We start from the raw sequence: 22248 nt of genomic DNA on the forward strand, positions 1-22248 counted from the left end.
TTTAAAGCTGTCTCTACAGTGGAAACTAAGAGATCAGTCATTTTTTCCAATGTATACATAATTCCTGTGCAATTCCAATGCCAGTTAGTGATGTGTCCTTCTTGAACATGTCAGTTCTCAAGACAAATACAGTTCTTGTGATATTTTTGCTCAAAACTTTTCAGTATCTTGTGTTTACAGTTGGCTAGAACCATTAACCACCCACAGCGCTATCATAATCGAAAACCATCTTATCAAGTTATGATAAGATGTGCTCTAACTGTAGTATGAGCAGCATACTCCACGTTGTACAGTGGCTTGCATAAGTATTCACCCGATATTTCGGGGTAGTGTTGCAAACTGATGTTATTTGGATTTTTATTGGGATCTACACAAAATAGCCCTTAATAATGAAATGCTAGGGAAAATCATATAGGTTGTAATATTATTTACAAATGTAAAAATATTCACCCCTATTGGTATGAAATGGCCAGCTGCCAGCCAAATGCCATAAATGTAAATGTAAATTAGTTCTGGTGTAGCCAGCTGCCAACAGAAGTCACATAATTGAATGGAGCCCACTGATGTGCATTTAAAGTGTCACATTATTTCAATATAAATACATCTGATCCCTCCTGTATAGATGCAAGACATAAAATTCAAAGTAAGTCCATTTCTGGTTCAGGATGTAACACAACAATGTGGAAAAAGTTCAATAATGCTTATACGGTATTAGTAAATGTAAATATGTAGCAGCTTTGGCATTTATTTATCCCAGTTAATGACAAACGCAATGCAAAGTAGACAGTAGTGCAGTATCTTTTGATAATCACACTGCACACAAGGATTTTAAAAGAGTAATAGGCATACACCAGCAATAGCAATGAGTCAGTCTGGAGTCAAAAAGAGTCATTTCTTATTGATGAATTAAGACAAGTGCTGTGAGCTGGAAATCACTAATGCTTGGACATGAGGAGTGATCTGTGGTTAAAAAAAGGTTCTGGGTCAATAACTATACACAGTTCCCTCCACAAATATTGGCACCCTTGGTAAATGTGAGCAAAGAAGGCTGTGAAAACTGTCTTTATTGTTGAACCTTTTGTTCCAAAAATTCATGAGTATGAATTCATAGGGGTGCCAATAATTGTTGCACAGCTATATTTAACAAAGATATTTTTTTATCGGCTAAACCTGTGTTTTGTTTGCAATTGTTAGATATCCATGAGAGCAGAGTATTTTTGTGAATTTTTTAACAAAACATCAGAAGGTTACAATTTTAAACAACCTTCTTTGCTCATATTTACCAAGGGTGCCAATATTAGTGGAGGGCACTGTATGTGAGTGGACAACATAGCGCCAATTACTCCCGTTGTGTGTTTTTGAAGCCTTTTCGGGAGCCGCCATTGTTGAAAAAAATTGGAGCCAGTGGGTCCACCTTTACCCCGCCCATACAACCCTATGCGCATTCATCAGGATTGATTGGAAATAAATAAACAACGCTTCAGCTAACTTAAGTGGTATGTACAACGTTATTAATGAATATGTAAAATGCTAAACTGTAGTGGTATAATTTTCGCAGCTAAGGGGGAAAATCACTGCTCCCCATGATTTTCATCTAGCTCTGACACCTGCAGTAAGTTAAGTGCACTTCTATGCTGTGCTCGTTCTGTCGGAGCTGTAACTTAAAATTAAAATTTTGCTCAGTCTCTATTCAGAAACATGGGATATGGGGGTGGTTTCAAAAGTCTAGCCAGGCGCTAGAGGGCCTCAGAGACATTTTGGCTTCACTTTTGACTCCCTGTAATGACGTCTACTCATATATAATGTCACTCGTTTGGGGACATACACACTGAAATTTGCACTGATTAATTTTCAACGAGGAGTTATATAAATGTGCACGGGATCCTGGGCTAGAGCCTAACTCTGCACAATCAGAAAAAAGAAGAAGAAGAAAAAAAAAACCCATTTATGCTAATTACAAGCAACAGACATATTGCACAAGGCAAGTACTGAGGGTTGGAGTTAGATAATAATGAAAACTATTAATATAGGAGGACAAGGATTATGCTCACACACACATACATACAGCATTCACCTCCTCCCCTCACTCAATCTGTCTGTCTCTCACTCCCTCTCTGCCATCTGCTGTGCACCTGATTAAGCTGTCGTCTCCAGAGTGAAAACGTCCAAACTTGTCTCCGCTCAGGGAGACCGACTGGACTGAAACGTCTGTATTTTATATTTAGAGCAGCCCAATTAAAACTGTCGATTTAATAAAGCCAGTTGAAAATGTAATAGCCGTGTCCTGCATGTCCTGATTTTTTCTTAATGACACGAGTTCCCAGGGTCAAAAACAACTTTAAATTAATTTTCATTTAAATGAAAATTGCCAGATGCCAGAGCAAGGTCTTATTTGTATGGCTAATCATACAATATAAAGAAGCTCTACATGAAGCATCTCTGTCTGATTAGTGATTAGAAACGACATAAGACAGGTGAACTACTCTTGTTCTTCTTTGCTTATAAAAACTGTCATAATGGTCTAATCAGGTTAATGAAACCATTGGAATCACGTTACACATCTAAACTTACTGTACAAAGGTGTTAAAACACCTTTTCACAAGACAAAGGCTACATATCAAGTAAAAATGCTTTTTTTTCTAAGTAGTACATAATACAAAAGGAAAATCTGTTTACTGGTGACTGTGCGCCACCATATTGTTTTGATGTCAGGCGTGTTTACGTCAGAGAACTGCACTTTTTCCTGTGAGAGGTCGGGTTTATCCAAGTTCAATACAATGCATTGCAGTATAAAGTGCACTGCCCGCAATTACAAAAGCAGCAAACTTGACTTATGTCACCCTGTTCATTTTTTTGTCTTCACTCAATACATTCAATACCATGACTGGACTTTGCCTTTATGTAACATAATCAGTGCTTTACAGCCAAAACTACCTTTTTGATAAAGTAGCTAGCTACATTATAAACTGCTAGGGAAAAAAGTAACGAACTACACTGAGGCCATTTTGTTAAACTGAGGAATCCGACCATGGCATTTTCATTATTTTTCATTCAGTTATTTAAAAATTGACATGCTTTGTACATGGTTTGCCATAACATGTACAGTATTAAGATGTTTCTTGTGTGACACCTTGCTAACGAAAACCTTTCTATAGACCATCAATTTACTAACCCAGCTGATATTAATTTGCACAGATATGGGGTATAATTACTTGGGATTTCAGCTGGTGTCTTGCCTTACCTTGCCTTGGAGAACTGCTTTTTCTTAGCGTGTTCAATACTTTTTTCCCGTCTCATTCCACTTTATTACACATAACTTTATTTATGGACTTTAACGTTGTGAATTCTTTATATTTCCGGATTTCTTGAGTAAATTCTGATGTCTGGTGAAAATTTCATGTGAATAACCTCACTGGAAATATATTTACTGAAAAAAATGTTGACGGGTTCAATACTTATTTCCCCCGGTGTAGATTGCCTTTTTTCTATTTGCACAGCTCTCTTAGTTCTTAGCAGTTAACATTAATTCATTGTAAAAGGGCAATAATAAAAAAAAGCAACAGGTACAGAGAGGTCTCATGCTACTACTCTTGATACACTTTGTTTTGAAAAATATCAGGCTAGTTAATGTTAAAGGGTGCACAGTAATCCATATAATGAACATATAACATAATCCATATCATATAGTATATAATATAGCTGCATTTGTTTGTTTATGTGTATATGAATAATAATTTGTCTGGTGCTAGGTTTAAGGGGTGTAACACTTGGATGATTTGGATTGATACATTGATTTAAAAAGGCAACGACTGAAATGAATTTAGGCAAAATGATAATACATTGATTATTATCTATTGAAATTTATTACAATGATTTATTTATAAATAAATTATTATATTTGATGTATTGTAAATAAATTATTATTGATGGTCAGTCAGAGTCAGAGTTCGAATCTTGAAGATGTCTCTCTTATCAATCACACTGACACTAGCCAATCATGGGTGACTGTGAGCTCGTGCATGCGGAGGTGGACACTTTCCTCTGCATGTGTCGTGCTGTTACCTGGCATTGCATGAGCAGCAGTTTGAAAAGATGCGGTCGGCTGGCTTATCGTGCCTCGGAGGAAGCATGTGACAGCATTCACCCTCCCTGATTGGAAGCTGTTGTGTGATGGGGAGAGCTACCTGATGGAGTCCTTTATGTCAGCATAATTCACAAATTAATGATCGACTTAATCCAGAATCTAAACAAAGTTGTTCACATATTGATTGACGGCTATTAAATTGAATCAGTTCGTTCTGTATCATAGCAGATTCAGCGTTATTGTCAAATATCTTATTGCTGCCTTAAGAAAATTGCATCGTTTCATGTGGAAGCCTGTGCTTTACACCCCTACTGGTTTTTAGGCTAAACTCCTGTGAGGGAAATTATTCATTTCTTACTTTGTAATAGCTCTGTTCACTCTGCTCATGTTCATCAGTGAATAATGCCGCTTGTAGTCATGTCACGGAGATTAGCACAGAACGTTCTTTCCTCTTACATTGACACAAACATATTAGTCTTCAGGAATGTCTGCACATCTGCTAAGACCTTGAAACCAGGAAACTGGCTCAAACCTCCTAGAACTCCCTTTTCGAGACTCGCAGTTGTCCAACTCTCCTTATCTTAAACTTGTCTAGTGCATCTGAGAGACGAGTGCTTCAGAGCGCTCTCATCTTATGTCCTGCATTCATCTCTCTCTGTAATAAATCTTCTACACCTGAGAGGACGAGTCTCTTGGTGTTTGTCTAAATTTCTACCACACACCTGAGGTAAGCTGTCACGCTCTGTCCAAATGCTTACATAGTTTGATAATTCACTGTTTCATCACATTAATTCAACAGAAAATACTCAACACTCCAGTCACTAACGCTGCTATCACCCCTGATATCACCCAGCTCTTAACCAACAACAATATCTTTTGCCATGTGAATATTTCACGCTTATAAACATTAATAAACATAGCCAAGGATACTCAACGGCCTCATTTTCATCACTAGAAGAATCAATTAGCTGTACCTGGACAGTAATGCTGTTATTCTCCACGCAAGTCCATGCAGAATGAAAAAAGTGCTGTTATGTGTCTTCTAAACTAATTACAATTACTGTACTTTTGCTCATCGCATTTAATTTAATAATAATAATAAAAAAACAAACAGATAAAATGCTTCACTGCTACTTGGTGATAAGTTCTTGGCTTGCTCTTGATAAATGAATGAATTAAGGCTCACAAAACTACTCCATAAATGAGAAGAGCATTATTTTTTATACCAATTTATTGCCACAACACATTTATAAAAAATTATATATATGATTGTAAATATTACTAATATTATTACAGTACAAGATACAGTAGTCTTTGAATTAGAAAATACTACTATATAAGGTACACTTGCTATTTTGTATGTAAATAATACAAAAACTATTACAATAATAGACAATTTCAAGAATTATTTAACATTTAATTTCAAATGTACTCAAAACATTGCTCAACAATATAAATATTTTAATATTCAAAATATTACAGCATGTCATAGCAGCAATTACTGTAAACATAGATTACTGGTCACAGAGGGATGTTAAATAAAAAGGCGGAATAGTTAATGATGTTACATTCTTTTTCGCTGAATAATAGTATGAAAAAACGGTAGTGATCAGTTTTAGCTGCAATTGTAAGTAAATGTCGATTGTAGCTGCTCGATAGCAGCTTCAAGGCTTTTTTCCAAGAACTACAGCATGGTCTAAGTTTAGTTAATAGAAAGAGATGTAAATAAATTTTAAAAATGAGCATAAATTGAAATAAAATTAACAGTAAAGTACTATTAACCTTTGAGTAAAGTGTATGTATATATATATATATATATATATATATATATATATATATATATATATAAAAACTGTGTATTGCTGAACATACAAGTGATCAGTCATATGACGAGGGTGCAGGGTTAGAAGAAGCTCTCGGATTGCACCACACCATTATCTTCATGATTCCTGTCTGGATATTTAGCAGGTTCAGCGTTCAGGCCCAATGCATTGGTCTTTTCTGGTTGGACGTCCAGAACATCCTCCATCTCCGCTTCCACACTCTGGGCGATGCTATTGATCTTGGCAAAACTTTGACTGATCTCCGTAAACGTTTTGTTCTTGGTCTCTGGAAGGACAATGATGATGTAGATGGCGGCGAAGACACACACAAAGAGAAAGACCAAGAATGCATAGTTCTGAAGCGACTCCTGCAAAACATACAAAAACATGGCTTACCATACCAAAAGATCATCGTTGTCATCGTCATCATCAACTTAAATTAATTAATCAACTAAAATCCACCCATCTATCCATTTTCTGTACTGCTTATCCTACAAAGGGTCATGGGAAGCCTGGAGCCTATCCCAGAGGACTTGCACAAGGCGGGGGACACCCTGGACATGGTGCCAACCAATCACAGGGCACACACACTGACACACCTATTAACAAACTACGCCAACTATGCCAATCAGCCTACAATACATGTCTTTGGACTGGGGGAGGAAACTGGAGTACCTGGAAGAAACCCCTGAGACACGAGGACAACGTTAAAATCCACACACACGCGGCAGAAGCGGGAATCAAGCCCAAAGCCACTAAGCCACTGTGTCCCCAACAATTAAAATCATTTGACTAAATAAATAGAAAAGTCATATTCAAGAAATAGAAACAATGTCCAACATGCCAAATGTAATTAATTATTAAAAAAATACTGTGTGCCTAGATTTATGATATTTACTTCTTTATACTTGAAGTTATAATAGTACTTTAGCTAACAAGTAAGGGGACTACTTCCTAATCCTCTGGACCACTAGCAAGGTTTCCTTTCTTAACTAGTGGAGTTTTCCTGTGGGATTGCTTCCTTGCCAAATACCAATAGCAATGTTATCACCTGTGTAAGTGGTCCATGCTATGACTGGTCCTCTTTCCCATTCTCCTCTTGCTGATACTTTAAGGAAGTGGATTCAAGATGCTAGGTATACCATTGCAATACTTTGTTTCTTGCAAATTTTGATAAAAGTAGTGTGTGTTGATAGTAAAGATAGTGGCCTCACTAGCTGCCCAAGCTGTTTGCGCAAATCCGTGTAGCCAAATATAAAAGAGCTGATACGCTCCTTTCAGTGACTTGAGTCTCATCCATTAAACGATTCCTTCAACTGCACAGTTTGCCCAAATGTGCAAACTAATGCAGCTAAATGCTACTATAGCATTGTAGACTGGAATTCTGGAAATCTCCAGCTCGAATTAAATAAGCCCAAAGTGCCATGTTGTATTACCAAACATGCAGAGAAGTGTTATATTACTTGAAAGTTTTTGAACCCTTTAGAATTTTCTATATAGCTGCATAAATATGACCTAAAACATAAAATTTTCACACAAGTCCTAAAAGCAGACAAAGAGAACCCAATTAAAGAAATTAGATAAAAAAATATTATACTTGGTCATTTATTTATTGAGGAAAATGATCCAATATTACATATCTGTGAGTGGCAAAAGTATGTGAACCTCTAGGATTAGCAGTTCATTTGAAGGTGAAATTAGAGTCAGGTGTTTTCAATCAATCTTTCTCATTTATAAGTCGCTTTGGATAAAGGCGTCTGCTAAGTGAATAAATGTAAATTTAAATGTAAATATGTGAGAGAGTGCCCTCTTTTTGTTCAAGAACAAGGATCTATAAAAGTATAATCTTCACAACATGTTTGTGGAAGTGTATCATGGCAAGGAGATTACTGAGGACCTCAGAAAAAGAGTTGTTGAAGCTTATCAGGTTGGAAAAGGTTACAAAACCATCTCTAAAGAGTTTGTATTCCACCAATCCACAGTCAGATAGATTGTGTACAAATGGAGGAAATTCAAGACTATTTTTACCTTCCCCAGGAGTGATCAACCAACAAAGATCACTCCAAGAGCAAGATGTGCAATAGTCCGTGAGGTCACAAGATGATGTACCCTTCCCTTTGGGTTAGTTCTGGTACCATTACAAAGTGGGTGCAACACTAGGGTCTGTACATATGCACTTATCTGGTTGATTGGCTGCTGCCAGGATAGTCCTATAACAGCAGATGATGAGCCAGACAAAGCTCATATGTGGAAGCAGTAGGACTGGAAGTCATTCATAAGAGTCACTTGACTCCTTCATAGACTGGTAGCTTGAGGCTTGACCTGCTTGCTATGCAAGCCTTTCTGACAGAAGACAGAGCCACTCAATTATGGATTCAACCATTAAATTGCGAGTGGCTATATATCTCCCATATTCAGCCATTCAGTGTCAACTGGGATGCTGCTAATTATGACTGCAGTAGTTCCCAAACCTGGGAATGGTACACTGCAGACAGTGTCCTTGTTGGCTGAATGCTCAGGGCCTGTCAACCATATCACAAGTGCAGATCTAAGTAGCAGTGACAAGGACGTGTGTGCACACCATGATGTGTTGGACCAGCGCATGTTTTCTCGCTGCAAAGGAGGACAGATGCCACCCAGCAAGGCTGTGGGGCATAAAGAAAAGGTTGAGAAAATACAAAATACTAGTGTGGACAGCACCACAGAGGTGTTTCACAGAGTTGGCAGGAAAGCTCTGGAATCTTCCGTTTTAAGAACTCTCTAGCCATTGAGCCGGCGCAACCTGGTAAAGGAACTGCTGCATTGCGACAAATGTACAATTTAAGAAACGCCATGATAGCGTCGATATATGGACTTCACTAGGTCTTAAGGAACTGAATGAAATATAAAGAAGTAGAATGGAAGGTTACATATAAGATAAGATGTACCTTTATTGATCTCCTGACACAGCAGCAAAAGTAGGATGAGTAACATTAAAGAATGGAAGAAAGAAAGAAAATAATTTCTATAAATACCTATACAAAAGAAATAATAAAAACAATAAAACAGATCTGTGTGTATGTACATATTCTAGAGTTCTATCTGTATATGTGCAATATCCTCAGTATTTATATACATGTGCAGTATCTGTGAAATGACAATTAATTGTTGAGTGTGTGTTTCTGTGAGACTCAATCGGTGGAGTAGGAGGTACTGGGTATTGCTGCATTGTGGAGTCTGATGGCGGATGGCATGAAAGAGCCCCCCAGATGTTTTGATTCATGTGGCTGGATGAATCTGTGGCTGAATGTGCTCCTGAGCCTCCTCAGCTCAGCATAGAGAAGATTAAAAGGATTGTCCATGATAGATTTTAGCTTCCTTCTCATCCTCTTCTCAGTCACCTAACTAAGGGGTGATATGTAACTAAGGGGTTGACCTCCTAGACCACCCGGGTTGACAAGACTGACCAGAAGACAAGCATGGCATGGCAGAGACATTTTACAGGCTACCCACATGGGGTCAAAACAAGCTATGGTCACAAAGTGATGACTGCTATTGGTACTTGGATGGGGATACTCCAAAGGGAGTACTGCGCTAATTCCCAGATGAAACCGACTTGGCAGCCTTCCAGTCACAGAACCACGATTACCTACATAACCTTCTGCTGTTAGTGACCAGAATAGCTGTGCACATTTCACATCATTTCGGAATAAAAGTTTCAATTATTAAATTCCCTACACCTGAAAAGAGTTAGAACTTAACTCTGTACAAACATAACACACATTCTTAATTTCTTGTTCTTTCTTTTCATCTTTTAGCATTCAGCTGTTTATCTTTAAAAAAAAAAAAAAAAAAAAAAAAAAGAAAGATGCCAAAATATTGTTGTGTGTTGCTATAGGAACCACTAAATTCTTGAGGAAGACCTGTATTCACAAGAATACATTTGTGTCAGCCAGATTGAGATTTCAAATTTACTCGTACATATTTGTGAAACTGTCACTGCACATGCTACACCCTGATGTCTTTAGTGCAAAAAAAAGGGGTGACAGTTACAGATAAGAAAAAAAAAAGAAAAAAAAAAGAGAGAGAGCTTATGATGTCACAGGGATGACATCAGACACAGAGGTTTAAATCTCAAGCAAATCTATTAACGCTGTAGAAATGTTTGTGGTCAAAACTTACAACAAATTATACATACATAAAATAAATGCCACAGCAGCATTATGCAAGATCCGATGGCTTTATTTTGTGTGTGTTCATCTGTACAGCTGTGATGATTTATTGTGACAGTTTACAGTATTAGTTAAGCTTGACTTGGTTGTTAACATGTATAGATAATTATATTCCAATTTAATGAACATTCATATTCATCCAGGACATGGGTGTGATATCAGTTTTATCAGTGTATACTTCAATATCAAATTTTGAAATAGTTACCCATAGCACTGCAAAAAAATAAATAAGTAAAAAAAAACCCTGAATATTTTAATAGTTTAATATTCATGGGAATTAATCAGAAAATACTCAATTGATTGGGTTTAGCTATGGCTTATAAATGAGAACGATGGGAATAAATGGAATAAATATAATCTGGCATTCTTGGTTATTGTTTTTTTTTCTTCAATAATTTAATGTCAAACAAAACTGTTAGGAACAACTTAACATTTTGTTACTCTATTGACTTTCTTCGCTAGGGCTAATCTAATGACTTTTCCCTGGTATGATAATAATAACTAATATAAATTATACATAAATGACCAAGAACAGAAATAAGGAATGAGTAGATTGCTAAGGAACTTTTAAAGTTTTAAACAAATAAAACTATACTAAATAACACAGACACTGCCTCATCATTAATCTTAACAAGCAAAATGTAAGCGCACTTAATAGACTATGAAACTGCTACACATATTTCACTACTATACTGAGAATATCAAGCACCTTCCATGAAATGTACTGTAACCTGAGGCTATGATGTCAATATGTTTAGTATCTTTCACTTACCAAGTAGGACTTTCGAGTGTTTCCGCTGCTGCTGTTTGTACCTGCTGTACTGTACCACTCTTTTACTTTTTTGAGTGACACTATCAGTGTTTTAGGTATCGCTCTCTTGACTCCTCTCTTGACATGCCATCATTCAAAGTTCTGCGATATGGAATTTCTTGTGGTGCTGTAGCTGTGCATGGAAAGGAGACAGCATGGTTCACCCTGGTGTTTTCTATCGAATGTGATTTTATGGGTCAGGAATTCCCATTGAATTCTGAGAGCTCTGTTCAGCTACTTGTTATCTAATCAAGATGTCTGGATGTTTTAAATGAAATCAGTTCGTCTGCCTTTATAACCGTTTTTTTTTTTTTTTCAAACTTCTTTTTGTTCGATTTTATCAAGTGCAGCAGTACAGTACAATTAGTAATCCAGCGATATGGCACAGGTATACATGTCTTACAGGGTAGTCCATGGCTTCCAATATCCTCTCAGTGTCCACACATATTTCCCCCTCATGGGACAAAATGTTAAGTAATGGGTCACAACCACCAAGACAGTAAATAGATAAAAATCAATCAATCAATCAAAAAGAGACAAAAATAGAGGCACAGTAATAATGAATAGACAATAGTAATGCGTGAATAACATCAAAATGGCATTCAGATTTAGATAAAGAGAATTTACTCCGACTCCTACAACAAATCACATGAGAAAATATGAGATGATCGGGGCCCATTTAACTGAAAATATTTCTGTTTTTAGTTGTACTTTTGCAGTTATATATTCCATGTAATAAACATCCTTCACCCTTTCCCTCCATTATGATATAGTGGGGGGCTGCGGCTTCAGCCAGGAGACCGTAATCATCATCTTAGCTATTAAGAGCAAGACTCTCAATAAGAATATCATATTATTGTTCTCCACCTCCTCTGGAAGTAATCCCAATAAATAACAAGATGGTTCTAAAGGCAGGTCTATATGTAATATAACTGTTTTAACAGTGTTGGACCTAAAACCACGTGCAATTGTAACAGCTTCACTGTTGTATTCATTCAGGAATAGAGAGCTATGTGCTCTTACATTAGAACACGTTTATGATGGTGAAGTAAATGGCACATTGGAATATAAAACTCCACATGGATCATTTTGCATTAATTATATTCAGTCCTAATTGACCTAATCAATTAGCAGTCCTAATTGAACGTCATCCTGTTTTAAGAATGGGAAGCTGTGAGCGGGTATTGTGATGCACTGAAAACCTTCATACTGAGTTAGACAGATTATTACAGCAGGCATCTATCATATTGCGTGGGCTTTTTACACACAATGTCAGGGAGATTAATGTGGATTTATCAGATTTATGACCCAAAAAAATCCTCTCATTATTGGTCAAAGAGTATAATCCTGTGAAAAAGAGATTCTCTCACGCTCTCACACACACACACAGAGCTCCTGAGTATGTGGTGCTAAATTGCAGTATTTAACAGAAACAAACTCTAACCCATCTGTATTTATGATTTATACATACACAGCCTCCAGACCTATCCCATCTCCTGTTTCCATGGCGATGTGTCTACATTCTGCTGGCTATTCCAATCGGTTTCTCTTAGACACACAAACTCACACACACGCATGCACGCGCATACACACACACAGACACACACACAAGCTGCACTTGTCCAACCAAATGTCACCACAAGGTCAAACTGTCATGTATTTCTATCATTATAGGGACATTTATTTATCACAAAGGCTAAAACACCTGACTCTCCCCAACACCCACACACCCACAGACAGACAGACAGACAGATACACACTCTCCAGTGCTTGCTATGACTTTTAAATGTTCTCTCTTGATATGATGAATCACTGTAACTGCACCTGAATTTAATGCTGCTCAATAATGTGATTTATGGATACAGAAAAATCATTAAGTTGTATTTCACTACACAATATTTAAAGGAGCAATGTGTATTTTTAAAAGCACTGCCAGTTCTGGAATAATAACCTGTCATTGCATGGGTACTGCAGACAAATGGTGATATGGAGTATCTTGGTCTCTCAGGAGCACCAATGCTAATGGAGAGCTGTATGGTCAACACCTCAAGGCATCTGAAATGTCTTACTGATACAAAAGTCCTGACAGTGTATAAACATGAGAATCGCATTCTCAATCAGTCTGAGGTAGCAAGACATCCTGTCATCGGACCTCCCAGAGTCGGTCACATAAACCCGAACATGCACAAACTCTATACTCTCTGAAATTAATAAACTCTAACGGTTTATTATTAACCACATGAAATAGTGTGTAGGAATAGTGTGCACACCAAAAAATGCACCAACAAACCACGTTTGCTGCTAATGAGCTGCTACTGTAGAGCAATACTTGCCCCTGGGTGGTACATATACGTTATAGACAGCATTTAATTGGATGAATGCAAGAGAAGTTCAGGATGAGTCAGAGAAATTTAAGCATGATGAAGTTGCAGTATATATACTGTTTTACGCGTGGGTGTGAACACACACACAAAAAAAAAACACGCCGAAAAACGTCCCGGTGAGAACGGGCCTTAACATTGGAAGCTTGATGGTGTTGAACTCGTGACCTTCTGAACAATAGCCCAGAGGTTTTAACTACTGACCACCTCTGACTCAAATAATTATGAAAAGTGCTCACTGGAGCCTATGCATTAGAAAAGAATACAACGAAAGAACATTTACTATTCAAATATCTGCATTCTGTGTCCTCATTCCCCACCTAGCCAACTGGGGATGTCTTTTTGTTGCCCAAACCCAGGATAGAGAACAGATATGCTACCCATGTAGTCCAACTTCACCAGGGTGATTAAGTCCCTCACCAGTCTCCACTAGGTAAGTCATCAAGCCGTTCTTGACACATGGGCAGAACTTCAACAATAATGCAAGATACTCCAGAGATTGCTGCAACCCTTTTTGCATGCCAAATGTGCCCCAGGTCACCAAAATTAAGATGTCTCCACAGGATAAGCCAGAAGCCTCCATGCAGCTTTTTGAGAGCGGCCTGAGAGTGAATGCGTAGTCAGGCTGCTGTCCCTACTGTTGGAGGAAGACCAATTGGTGGTGCAGCAGCTACCAGTGAAGTACGCTTTTGATAAAAGTGCTATATAAGTGCAGACCATTTAACATATTATTTGGAAAACAGGGTTTTCCGTGTTTGAATTACTGTGTGGGTGGTCTTGGACATCACTTGCAAAGGAGGAGGGACCTTCATGAACAAGAAGCAAAATTTACTATTCATTCAACTTCAGAACAAAACTCCACGATTTGGAATAATTAAAACAGCAGTATTTGCTGTGAAAACATCAACACTGGCTGTACAACAGAATTATCAGTAGGTTGCTTATGCCAAAATAGAGATGGAAATGAATAGTGCTGAAAGCAACTATACTATATTATAGCAGAACTGGTTGTTTATTCTCCTGTTTTTAGAATAAAAAGTGCTGGTTGAAGCGTTTGCATAAAAAAGAAAAAGAAAAAAGAAGAAAGACCAGGTGCACCATTCAAATACTTGACTCCTGTGTTCATCATTCACGACCCAACCAACTGGAGGTGTCACAGTAAGTTATATTTATATTTCATGAATGCCAAAAGAGTGGAATCTAATATATATGCTAAAACTTTGAACATGGTATTATACACAGTTGCATATGATGTACAGTCAGCTCCAGAATTATTGGCACAATTGGTAAAGATGGATACAACAGTAACAGTACAGTACGAGAAAGGCCCTAGGAACCTGGAGGATTTGGAGAGGGTCTTTATATGGATATGGAGCTCTGTGTGTGGATATGCACATTCTTTGCTCTGTATTTTCCAACCTCATCAAACATTACAAGAGGTGGCAAGGGTTAGTATTTTGGCAAACGGAGGTTATACAAACATGATTTTGTTAAAAAGAAATCTTGATCAGGGTTTTTGATTGCTTAAGATACATTTACTTCAATTAAAGGTTAGATTTCTCTGATATTTTCAGGGTAAGCTAACTAATCATAAAAAACCCCACCTTTACCCACTTTTTCAAGAGTGCCATAATGCCATAATTCTGGAGCTGACTGTATGAACAAGCTATTATCTAGGACAAACGTCAGCACAGCAGAAGCTGAAATGTTAATCACACCAGTAACTATTTCACTGTATTTCCTTTTAATATGGATTATACAGTACAATGACTCTTATCCACCCACCAAACCCACAGCAATGTACAATGTATAGCGTATAGAGTACAAGAACAAATCTCACTGTACAATTACAGACAGATATATAGAGAAAGACAGGAGAAGAGAGAGAAAAAAAGGCAGACAAAAAGAGGAAGACTGATTTTTGTGAAGAAACACTAATGTATCCCATTTTATGTTTTCTTGACAGCTCCATAAGGAAGCACACAGATAAGAGAGAATTTATTCTGAATGAGTGTATAGGGTTTTGAGTCAGGAGAGTAAATTGAAAAAAAAAAAGTTTTTTATCTGGTGTGTGTGTGTTTAAACGAGTTGATCTCAGAGTTAATAAACTCTGAATGCTCTGTGGTTTCTACAGAATTGTTTTTTTAAGCTTCATGCTCGGAAAGTGTGTGTGTATAAGGCAGCAGTCTCTATTGGTCTCTCACCATTAGGAATCATGAGTTTGTAATTGCTTATTCTGCTCTTTTGAGTATATAGTTTGGAGGATTTTGCTCTACAGTATTATCATTACACAGCATATCCAGAGGTTAAATTGAGGGTGAAGCTCAATCATAAACCTTTGGTTGATATGAATGGCAAGTGGAGCCGAGCTCAGTTACTGTAACTTGATAGAAAATCACAGCATTGGATAATGGTGATAATAATGATGGCCTAATAAGGCTTCACAGGGCTTAAAAAAGAAATGCAGTTGTTTCAAAATGATAAGATATTCTTTTGATTGAGCATTTTGCATGTTTCTCAATCAGAAGTTAAGTTCTAACAGTTTTGCTTTATCGGCTTTACAGTATATATATCTTTGCTTTAAATAAAGTGTACAAATAAGGAACACTGACAACCTATAGTCTGTAGGTATTGAAGTAAAACACCATGATATCAGTGTGAAAATGTAAAGAAATACATATCATTACACATATTTAGCAGGACTCTTCCCATTTCACAGGCTCCCAAGAAATAAGCTAACCTCCTAAATATAACATTTGGGCATGAATATGGATGCAGTGGAACGTGAGCACAAGTATGTGACTGTGTAGCATGCTAGTATGACTCTGGAGTATAGTATAAGTGTGGTAATGTACACTTTAAACATTATGGATCATGTTTGTTCAAGTGAGATGTCAGTAGTTAAGAAATGTCGACCTTATCTCATCTTACCTACAGTATATGTTAAAGCATCCTTTTTTCACCTCAGAAATTTAGCAAGACTGCGCCCTATGCTAAATTTCTCTGTAGCTGAAAAGCTGATAAACTCATTCGTTGTCACTTGGATAGATTACTGTAACACTCTTTTAACTGGAGTTTCTAAATCCAAACTCAATAAGCTCCAATTGGGACTGGGACCAAGACAGGCAATCATATTACTCCTGTTTTGGAGTCCTTGCACTGGCTCCCGGTCAGGTTCCGTGTTGATTTTAAAATTATGATGCTGACATATAAAGCATTACATGGCTTGGCTCCTCAGTACTTATCTGCTTTGTTAATCCCTTACACCCCTAAATTGCAGACTGCTCACTGCTCCTCACAGTGTAATTTGTTAACTGTTCCACAAACCCACTTAAGATCAATGGACGACAGGGCTTTTTCTGTCCATGCTCCTTCCCTTTGGAACTCTCATCCTTTCAAACTTAGGGAAACTCAGACCCTTGACATATTTAAAGTTCAACTCAAGGCATACTTTTTTAAAACTAGCATTTGCTTGTTGATGTCTACTTTTATTATTATTACTATTGTTAATATTTTTATTTATCTATTATTTTTTTCATGTGTACTGCTTATTGTGTACAGCGATTTGAGTAGCTGCTTTTAAAGGCACTGTATAAAAGAAAGTTTATTATTATTATTATTATTTATCATCACAGCCGTACTTTTAATTCATGGTAGTATTTTATTTCTATGAATAAGTGCAGACCACACCTATAACCAATAATAGAGTGAGGATGGACTGTGGAACTACAACAGGGTGAGAATCAGGTGCACCTTCTTTATGCTAGACTGTCAGGTCACCAAATACACAATAGTTACATTGATGCCAGCTGCTCATGGATTGACCACTGCTCATGGATTGACCATTTATGGAGAAAACATGGTGCAAATACTTGGGAAACCAGTGTGAGTCGGTTTATAAAAATACATACAAAACGAGAAATGGGGTATAGAGGAAATGATAAAAGCATTTGCAGCCTGATGGAGCTGGTATCCAATATACCTTTCTAAGATTGCTGGGTGAGGTCAAGAACTTGATAGTTCAGAATAAGATTACTACAAGTAATGCATTATTGGTTTGGAAGATTCCAAGGCTCTCCTTTCTGAACTAGGAAAGAGAGAGTGAGCTATAGCATTTGAATAACCTGGAATATGAGAGGACTTGTGTACTGAGTGCCAGAGACAACAAAGAAATAGCACTGGGCTTAGGGATTGGAGTTTCCTTGATAAACTGCTCAATGATCAGGTAAGATGACTCTACTTTTCCATTCATGCTTCGAAAGACAAGTGAGTTAATTCAGCAGTCCAGTGAGAAATGAACCAGTGGTTGTTCTAGAATCTGCCAATACCAATAAAACCAAAGAGTCTAAAGTAGCGTCATTAGAGATCCAGTGCTAATGGAGGAAGTGGAAAAACAGAGGTTCTGTAGTGCTGGTGTTGTCCAGGAGTAGAATGGTGTAGAAGGGGACTGATGGGGCCTTTGGGGTATAATATAAATAGCATAGTTTAGCTGTCCAAGGAGGGGAGAAAGTTGTGAAGATGATGTGGTCAAGCTTGGCTTGAGGATGCAAGGCATGACTGTAGTCAGGGTTCAGACAAATATCAAAGAATTAAAAAAATAATTAAGAGGAGGAATGTTGGTTGAGATTTGGGTTAAGAGTTTAGGATGAAAAGGCAGTATAAGCAAAAAGTGCTGAGATGAAAGTGAGAATCGTGAGAACATCCAGGAAATTAAAAATAGAGTAGGAATGTTCAAGAATGTTCAAAGGAATGGGGAGGAGCAAGAGCTCAAAAGGATATACTGGAATTTGAGCAGTCAATTAGATGTGTGATTGCGGGGACTGGAGGTCAAGATCAATAACTGCCTCATGCCGTGTGTAATGTTAGTATTTAAAAAAGAGGAAGGGTAAGGTACAGTCGATATAAAAAAGTCTACACATTTCTCGTAAAATTGCAGTTTTTTGTGAAAAAACTTTTTATGTAAAAAAACAACAACAAAAAAACCCCCAAATAAATCATGTAAGATTATTCTCCAACTTTTACGTGATATAGCAACCAACAAAATTCAAGTGAAAAACACAGAAAAAAGAAAATAAAAAAAACAAAACCCCACAATAACCTGGTTGCACAAGTGTGCACACCCTTTTATAATGTGACAGTACTCAGAATTAACCAATCACATTCAAACTAATGTACAAAAGTAATTATTTGTGATTATCCACCTATCATCAGTCATGTGAATCTTATTAACCTGCCTAAAAGATCAGCTGTTTCTGTAGGATTTTCATCTTAGTTTTATCCGACTTCTGAAGCTTTGGTCTGCAAGGGGGTAACAAAGCATGTACTTGATCTCACTGCTGAAAGATATTGATCAAGAAGGGGCTACAAACAGATTTCTAAAACATTTGATGTACATTGGAACACTGTGAAAGCCAGCATCAAGGCGTGAAGAAAATGCGGTACAACAGTGACATTACCAAGAATAGGACGTGACTCCAAAATGCGAAAGGATAAGAAGAAAAATTTTCAAGGAGGCTGATAAGACCCATGGCAACATTAAAGGAAATGCAGGAATATCTGCCAAGTACTGGTCACTCCCTGCATGTGATGACAATCTTTTGCATTCTTCACATGTCTGGGTTATGGGGTAGGCTGGCTAGGAAAAAGCCCTTTCTTACAAAAAATATTATCCAAAGCCGCCTAAATGACCCCAAACTATATGATAAAATGTGCCATGGTCCGATGAGACCAAGGTATAACATTTTGGGCATGATTCTAAAAGATTCAAAAACAAGACAGCTTATTACTCGAGTAACACCATACCCATGGTGAAGCATGGTGGTGGCAGCACTTCTTCAGCTGGGACTGGGATTCTAGTCACGATAGAGGCAATCATGGATAGCTCCAAATACCAATATATTTTGGCACAAAACTCACAAGCCTCTGTTAGACAGCTGAAGATGAAAAGAAATTTCACCTTCCAGCACAATAACAACCTAAAGCAGAAATCCAAGTCAACAAAAGAATGACTTCAGTAAAAGACAATCAATGTTTTGGATTGGCCCAGTCAGATCCTAGGCCTAAATCCTATCAAATACCTGCGGAATGACTTGAAAAGGCATTTAATAGATCCGGGGCATTTTTGCAAGGAAGAGTGGAATAAAATTACCAAATAAATATGCGCTAAGTTGGAAGACTCTTACCCAAAAAGTGCTGTATTATAAGCAAAAGATGCTTTAACAAAGTATTAGTTAAAAGGATGTGCACACTTGTGCAACCAGGTTATTGTACTTTTTTCCTTTTCTTCCACCTAAAACTTTTCTATTTGTTTTTCACTTGAATTTTGTTGGGTGCTATATAACATTAAAGGTGGAAATGTGTATCTGTCATGATTTATCTTGGTTTTGGTTACCATTCCAAAATTGTGTATTGTGGTGCAGCTTTATCAATATCAGTGCCTTTACCTCCACTGAGGAAGCCAAAGATGACATTGGTATAAAGAAAATCCTGAAGGCTTTCACTGTCAGCACTTTTTTCTCAGTCATTGCTTATTTTTATACTGTCAAAGTCCAAATGCTTTGGAAAAACTTGTATGAATATTTTATTCCAATACTTTTGAACTGGAAAATTCATTGCAAACATGAACGAAATAGGAATGTTTAAGACTTTTTTTTTTTTTTTAATATTTACGTTTAACTGTAAAAGGCCAATCTGGATCAGTGCAATTAGGCACCAGTATCACACAACTAACCTTTTTGTCTTACAGTTGATACTAATGCTATCTAATATCAACTGTAAGCTAATAACTGCTTCACCAAACAAGTTCATTTACATTAATCAAGTGCTCATTTAAAGTCTTGTAAGAATTGGGGAATGGTAAATGAATAAGTTCTTTAAAAAGATTTAGGTATTCAGGGACTTCTGACATGTTGCGTACTAACAAATTAGTTAAATTCATGGTCAGTGGAATCAGTATTCTGTAACAGAGAAACTTTAACCAGTAAACATTCACAGGAAATGTAACAAAGACATGGAGACACCTGGAAATATCGATATTTTACATATATTTTAGCTTGATGCTAACAATATATCTATTTCTGATTGAATTATTGTGGTATTCTGTTATACTGATTTGTCCGTACACACCTATATAGTATACTGTTATACAGTATGTTATATTAGTGGTGTAAAGCCTATGGATGTTCTGTATAAATTTTGTTTAAACAAACACACATACCTGTATGAAAGGGAAAACGAGACCCACGATAAAGTTTGCCAGCCAGTTCACAATCCCAGCGACCAGAAACGCAGCAGGACGATACGTCTGCTCAAATAATTCCCCAGTCAGAATGAAGGGAATACCACCTGAGACAGACAAGACGATAGAGACAGAGTAAAATGTCACTTACACTAATAGGGGAGAGATTTATTATTAATATTCATTGTATTCTCAGTAATTAGTCCCTAATGACTATACCACCCAACCACCCAAGACACACATACACACACACACTCCTCCAGTACAGACTAATCCCTAGTTTCCACCTGAGAGTGAATATCTGCAGCATCTGCGCAGCCATCCAACACACTCAAACACACAGAATGTCAAAAGTGTCTCTTAATTAGCTGTTAACAAAGCCATTTAAGCTCGGTTTAACATCTATAGGTTATCAGGCTACATCTCAAATCATGTATGTTTAGTGTGAGTAGTGTGTTCACTTGAAAACAAGAATAATACACAGATAACATGCTATCACTGCTAAAATAAATAAATAAATAAATGAGTGTGGAACAGCATGACCGTGATTGAGATTCTGTACCACCTGACGTGAAACACTCTGCTCCATTGGCTGAAATCACTCACATGATTACCCATGCTACTTACATGTAGGTCACATGGTATCACATGTCATCATACTTGTGTATGAAGTTCACTAAAGTTCTGTTGGTCATCTTTAAAAGTTTTGCTGATGCACAGATAAAGAAGAGTTTCTTAGAGAGAGAAGCAGAAAGTTTTATAGGCTTAATTAATGCGTGCACACATACACACACACACACACACGCACACGCACACACAGGTATCTAATAAGGTGAAAATAGCCAGAGGGTGTATATATAATGAGTGGAGCAGTCTGGGTGAATCTTCCTGTAAGGAGATTTTACACTACATTGACTAAAATGTGCTAAATACACACCGGCACAAATGATTTTGTGAAGTACATGTTTGTGGAGTGTGCATGTGTGCTTGTGATTATGGGCTGTCTGGTTAATCACTGACTGGGATTTGAGTTGAGGAAACTGTGATAATTAAAGGTGTATATGAGTGTGATAAGTACAGAGTAGTTGTGTGTATGTGTGTGTGTAGGAATAAGCACAATGGTTGTGTTAAATTGCGGAAGGATAATTAGTGCCTGGAGACCTGAGAAAGAGAGATAGACAATCAGTGAGGGATGGAGGAAAGAGCATAACAATTGAGAGACAGAAATATAGATGGAGAAAGGGACGAGTGGTGAGGAGAAAGGGAAAGAATAAAGGATGAAGAGACAATCCAAATGCAGAGAGAGAGAGAGAGAGAGAGAGAGAGAGAGAGAGAGAGAGTGAGTGAGAAGGGGGGAGAAATAAGGAGAGATAAAAGTAGGAGAGAGACTGAGAAGAGGAGGGGAGAGAATTGAACTGAATTGTAGAGCGAGACAGTTAAATAGATAGAGGAGAGAGCATGAGAGAGGAGAGAGACAGAGGTAGAGTGTGGAAGAGTGAGTAAAGAAAAAGAGACAGATAGTGAGAAAACATAGAGAAGATAGAGAGAGACGGGGACAGAAAGAGAAAGAAAAGGCTGAGAGAAAGAGGAGACAGAGAAGGAAAGAGAGAGATGCAGAGAGAGAAAGGGTGAGAGAAGGAGAGAGATGTAGAAAGAGAGAATGAAGCAAGAAAGAGGGAGAGAGAGAAAGGGAAAGAAAGA

The 22248-nt window shown here is 37.4% G+C and overlaps 1 protein-coding gene across 5 annotated transcripts in view; it reads right to left on the minus strand.

The window, feature by feature from the left end:
• Positions 1 to 5892: 5892 nt before the first annotated feature.
• The window catches only part of slc2a9l2 (solute carrier family 2 member 9, like 2), a 140519-nt gene continuing 124163 nt past the window's right edge, over positions 5893 to 22248 (minus strand). For all 5 annotated transcript variants that reach the window (XM_017458344.3, XM_053688095.1, XM_053688099.1 and 2 more), the window contains 2 exons: positions 20527 to 20654; positions 5893 to 6275 (listed from right to left, as the gene is read on the minus strand). In XM_017458344.3, coding sequence (XP_017313833.1) covers positions 5988 to 6275; positions 20527 to 20654 — 416 coding nt within the window. In that variant the 3' untranslated portion in view covers positions 5893 to 5987. The remainder of the gene's footprint in view (positions 6276 to 20526; positions 20655 to 22248) is intronic.

This window comes from Ictalurus punctatus, chromosome 2, assembly GCF_001660625.3.
Source record: "Ictalurus punctatus breed USDA103 chromosome 2, Coco_2.0, whole genome shotgun sequence".
NCBI lineage: Eukaryota > Metazoa > Chordata > Actinopteri > Siluriformes > Ictaluridae > Ictalurus > Ictalurus punctatus.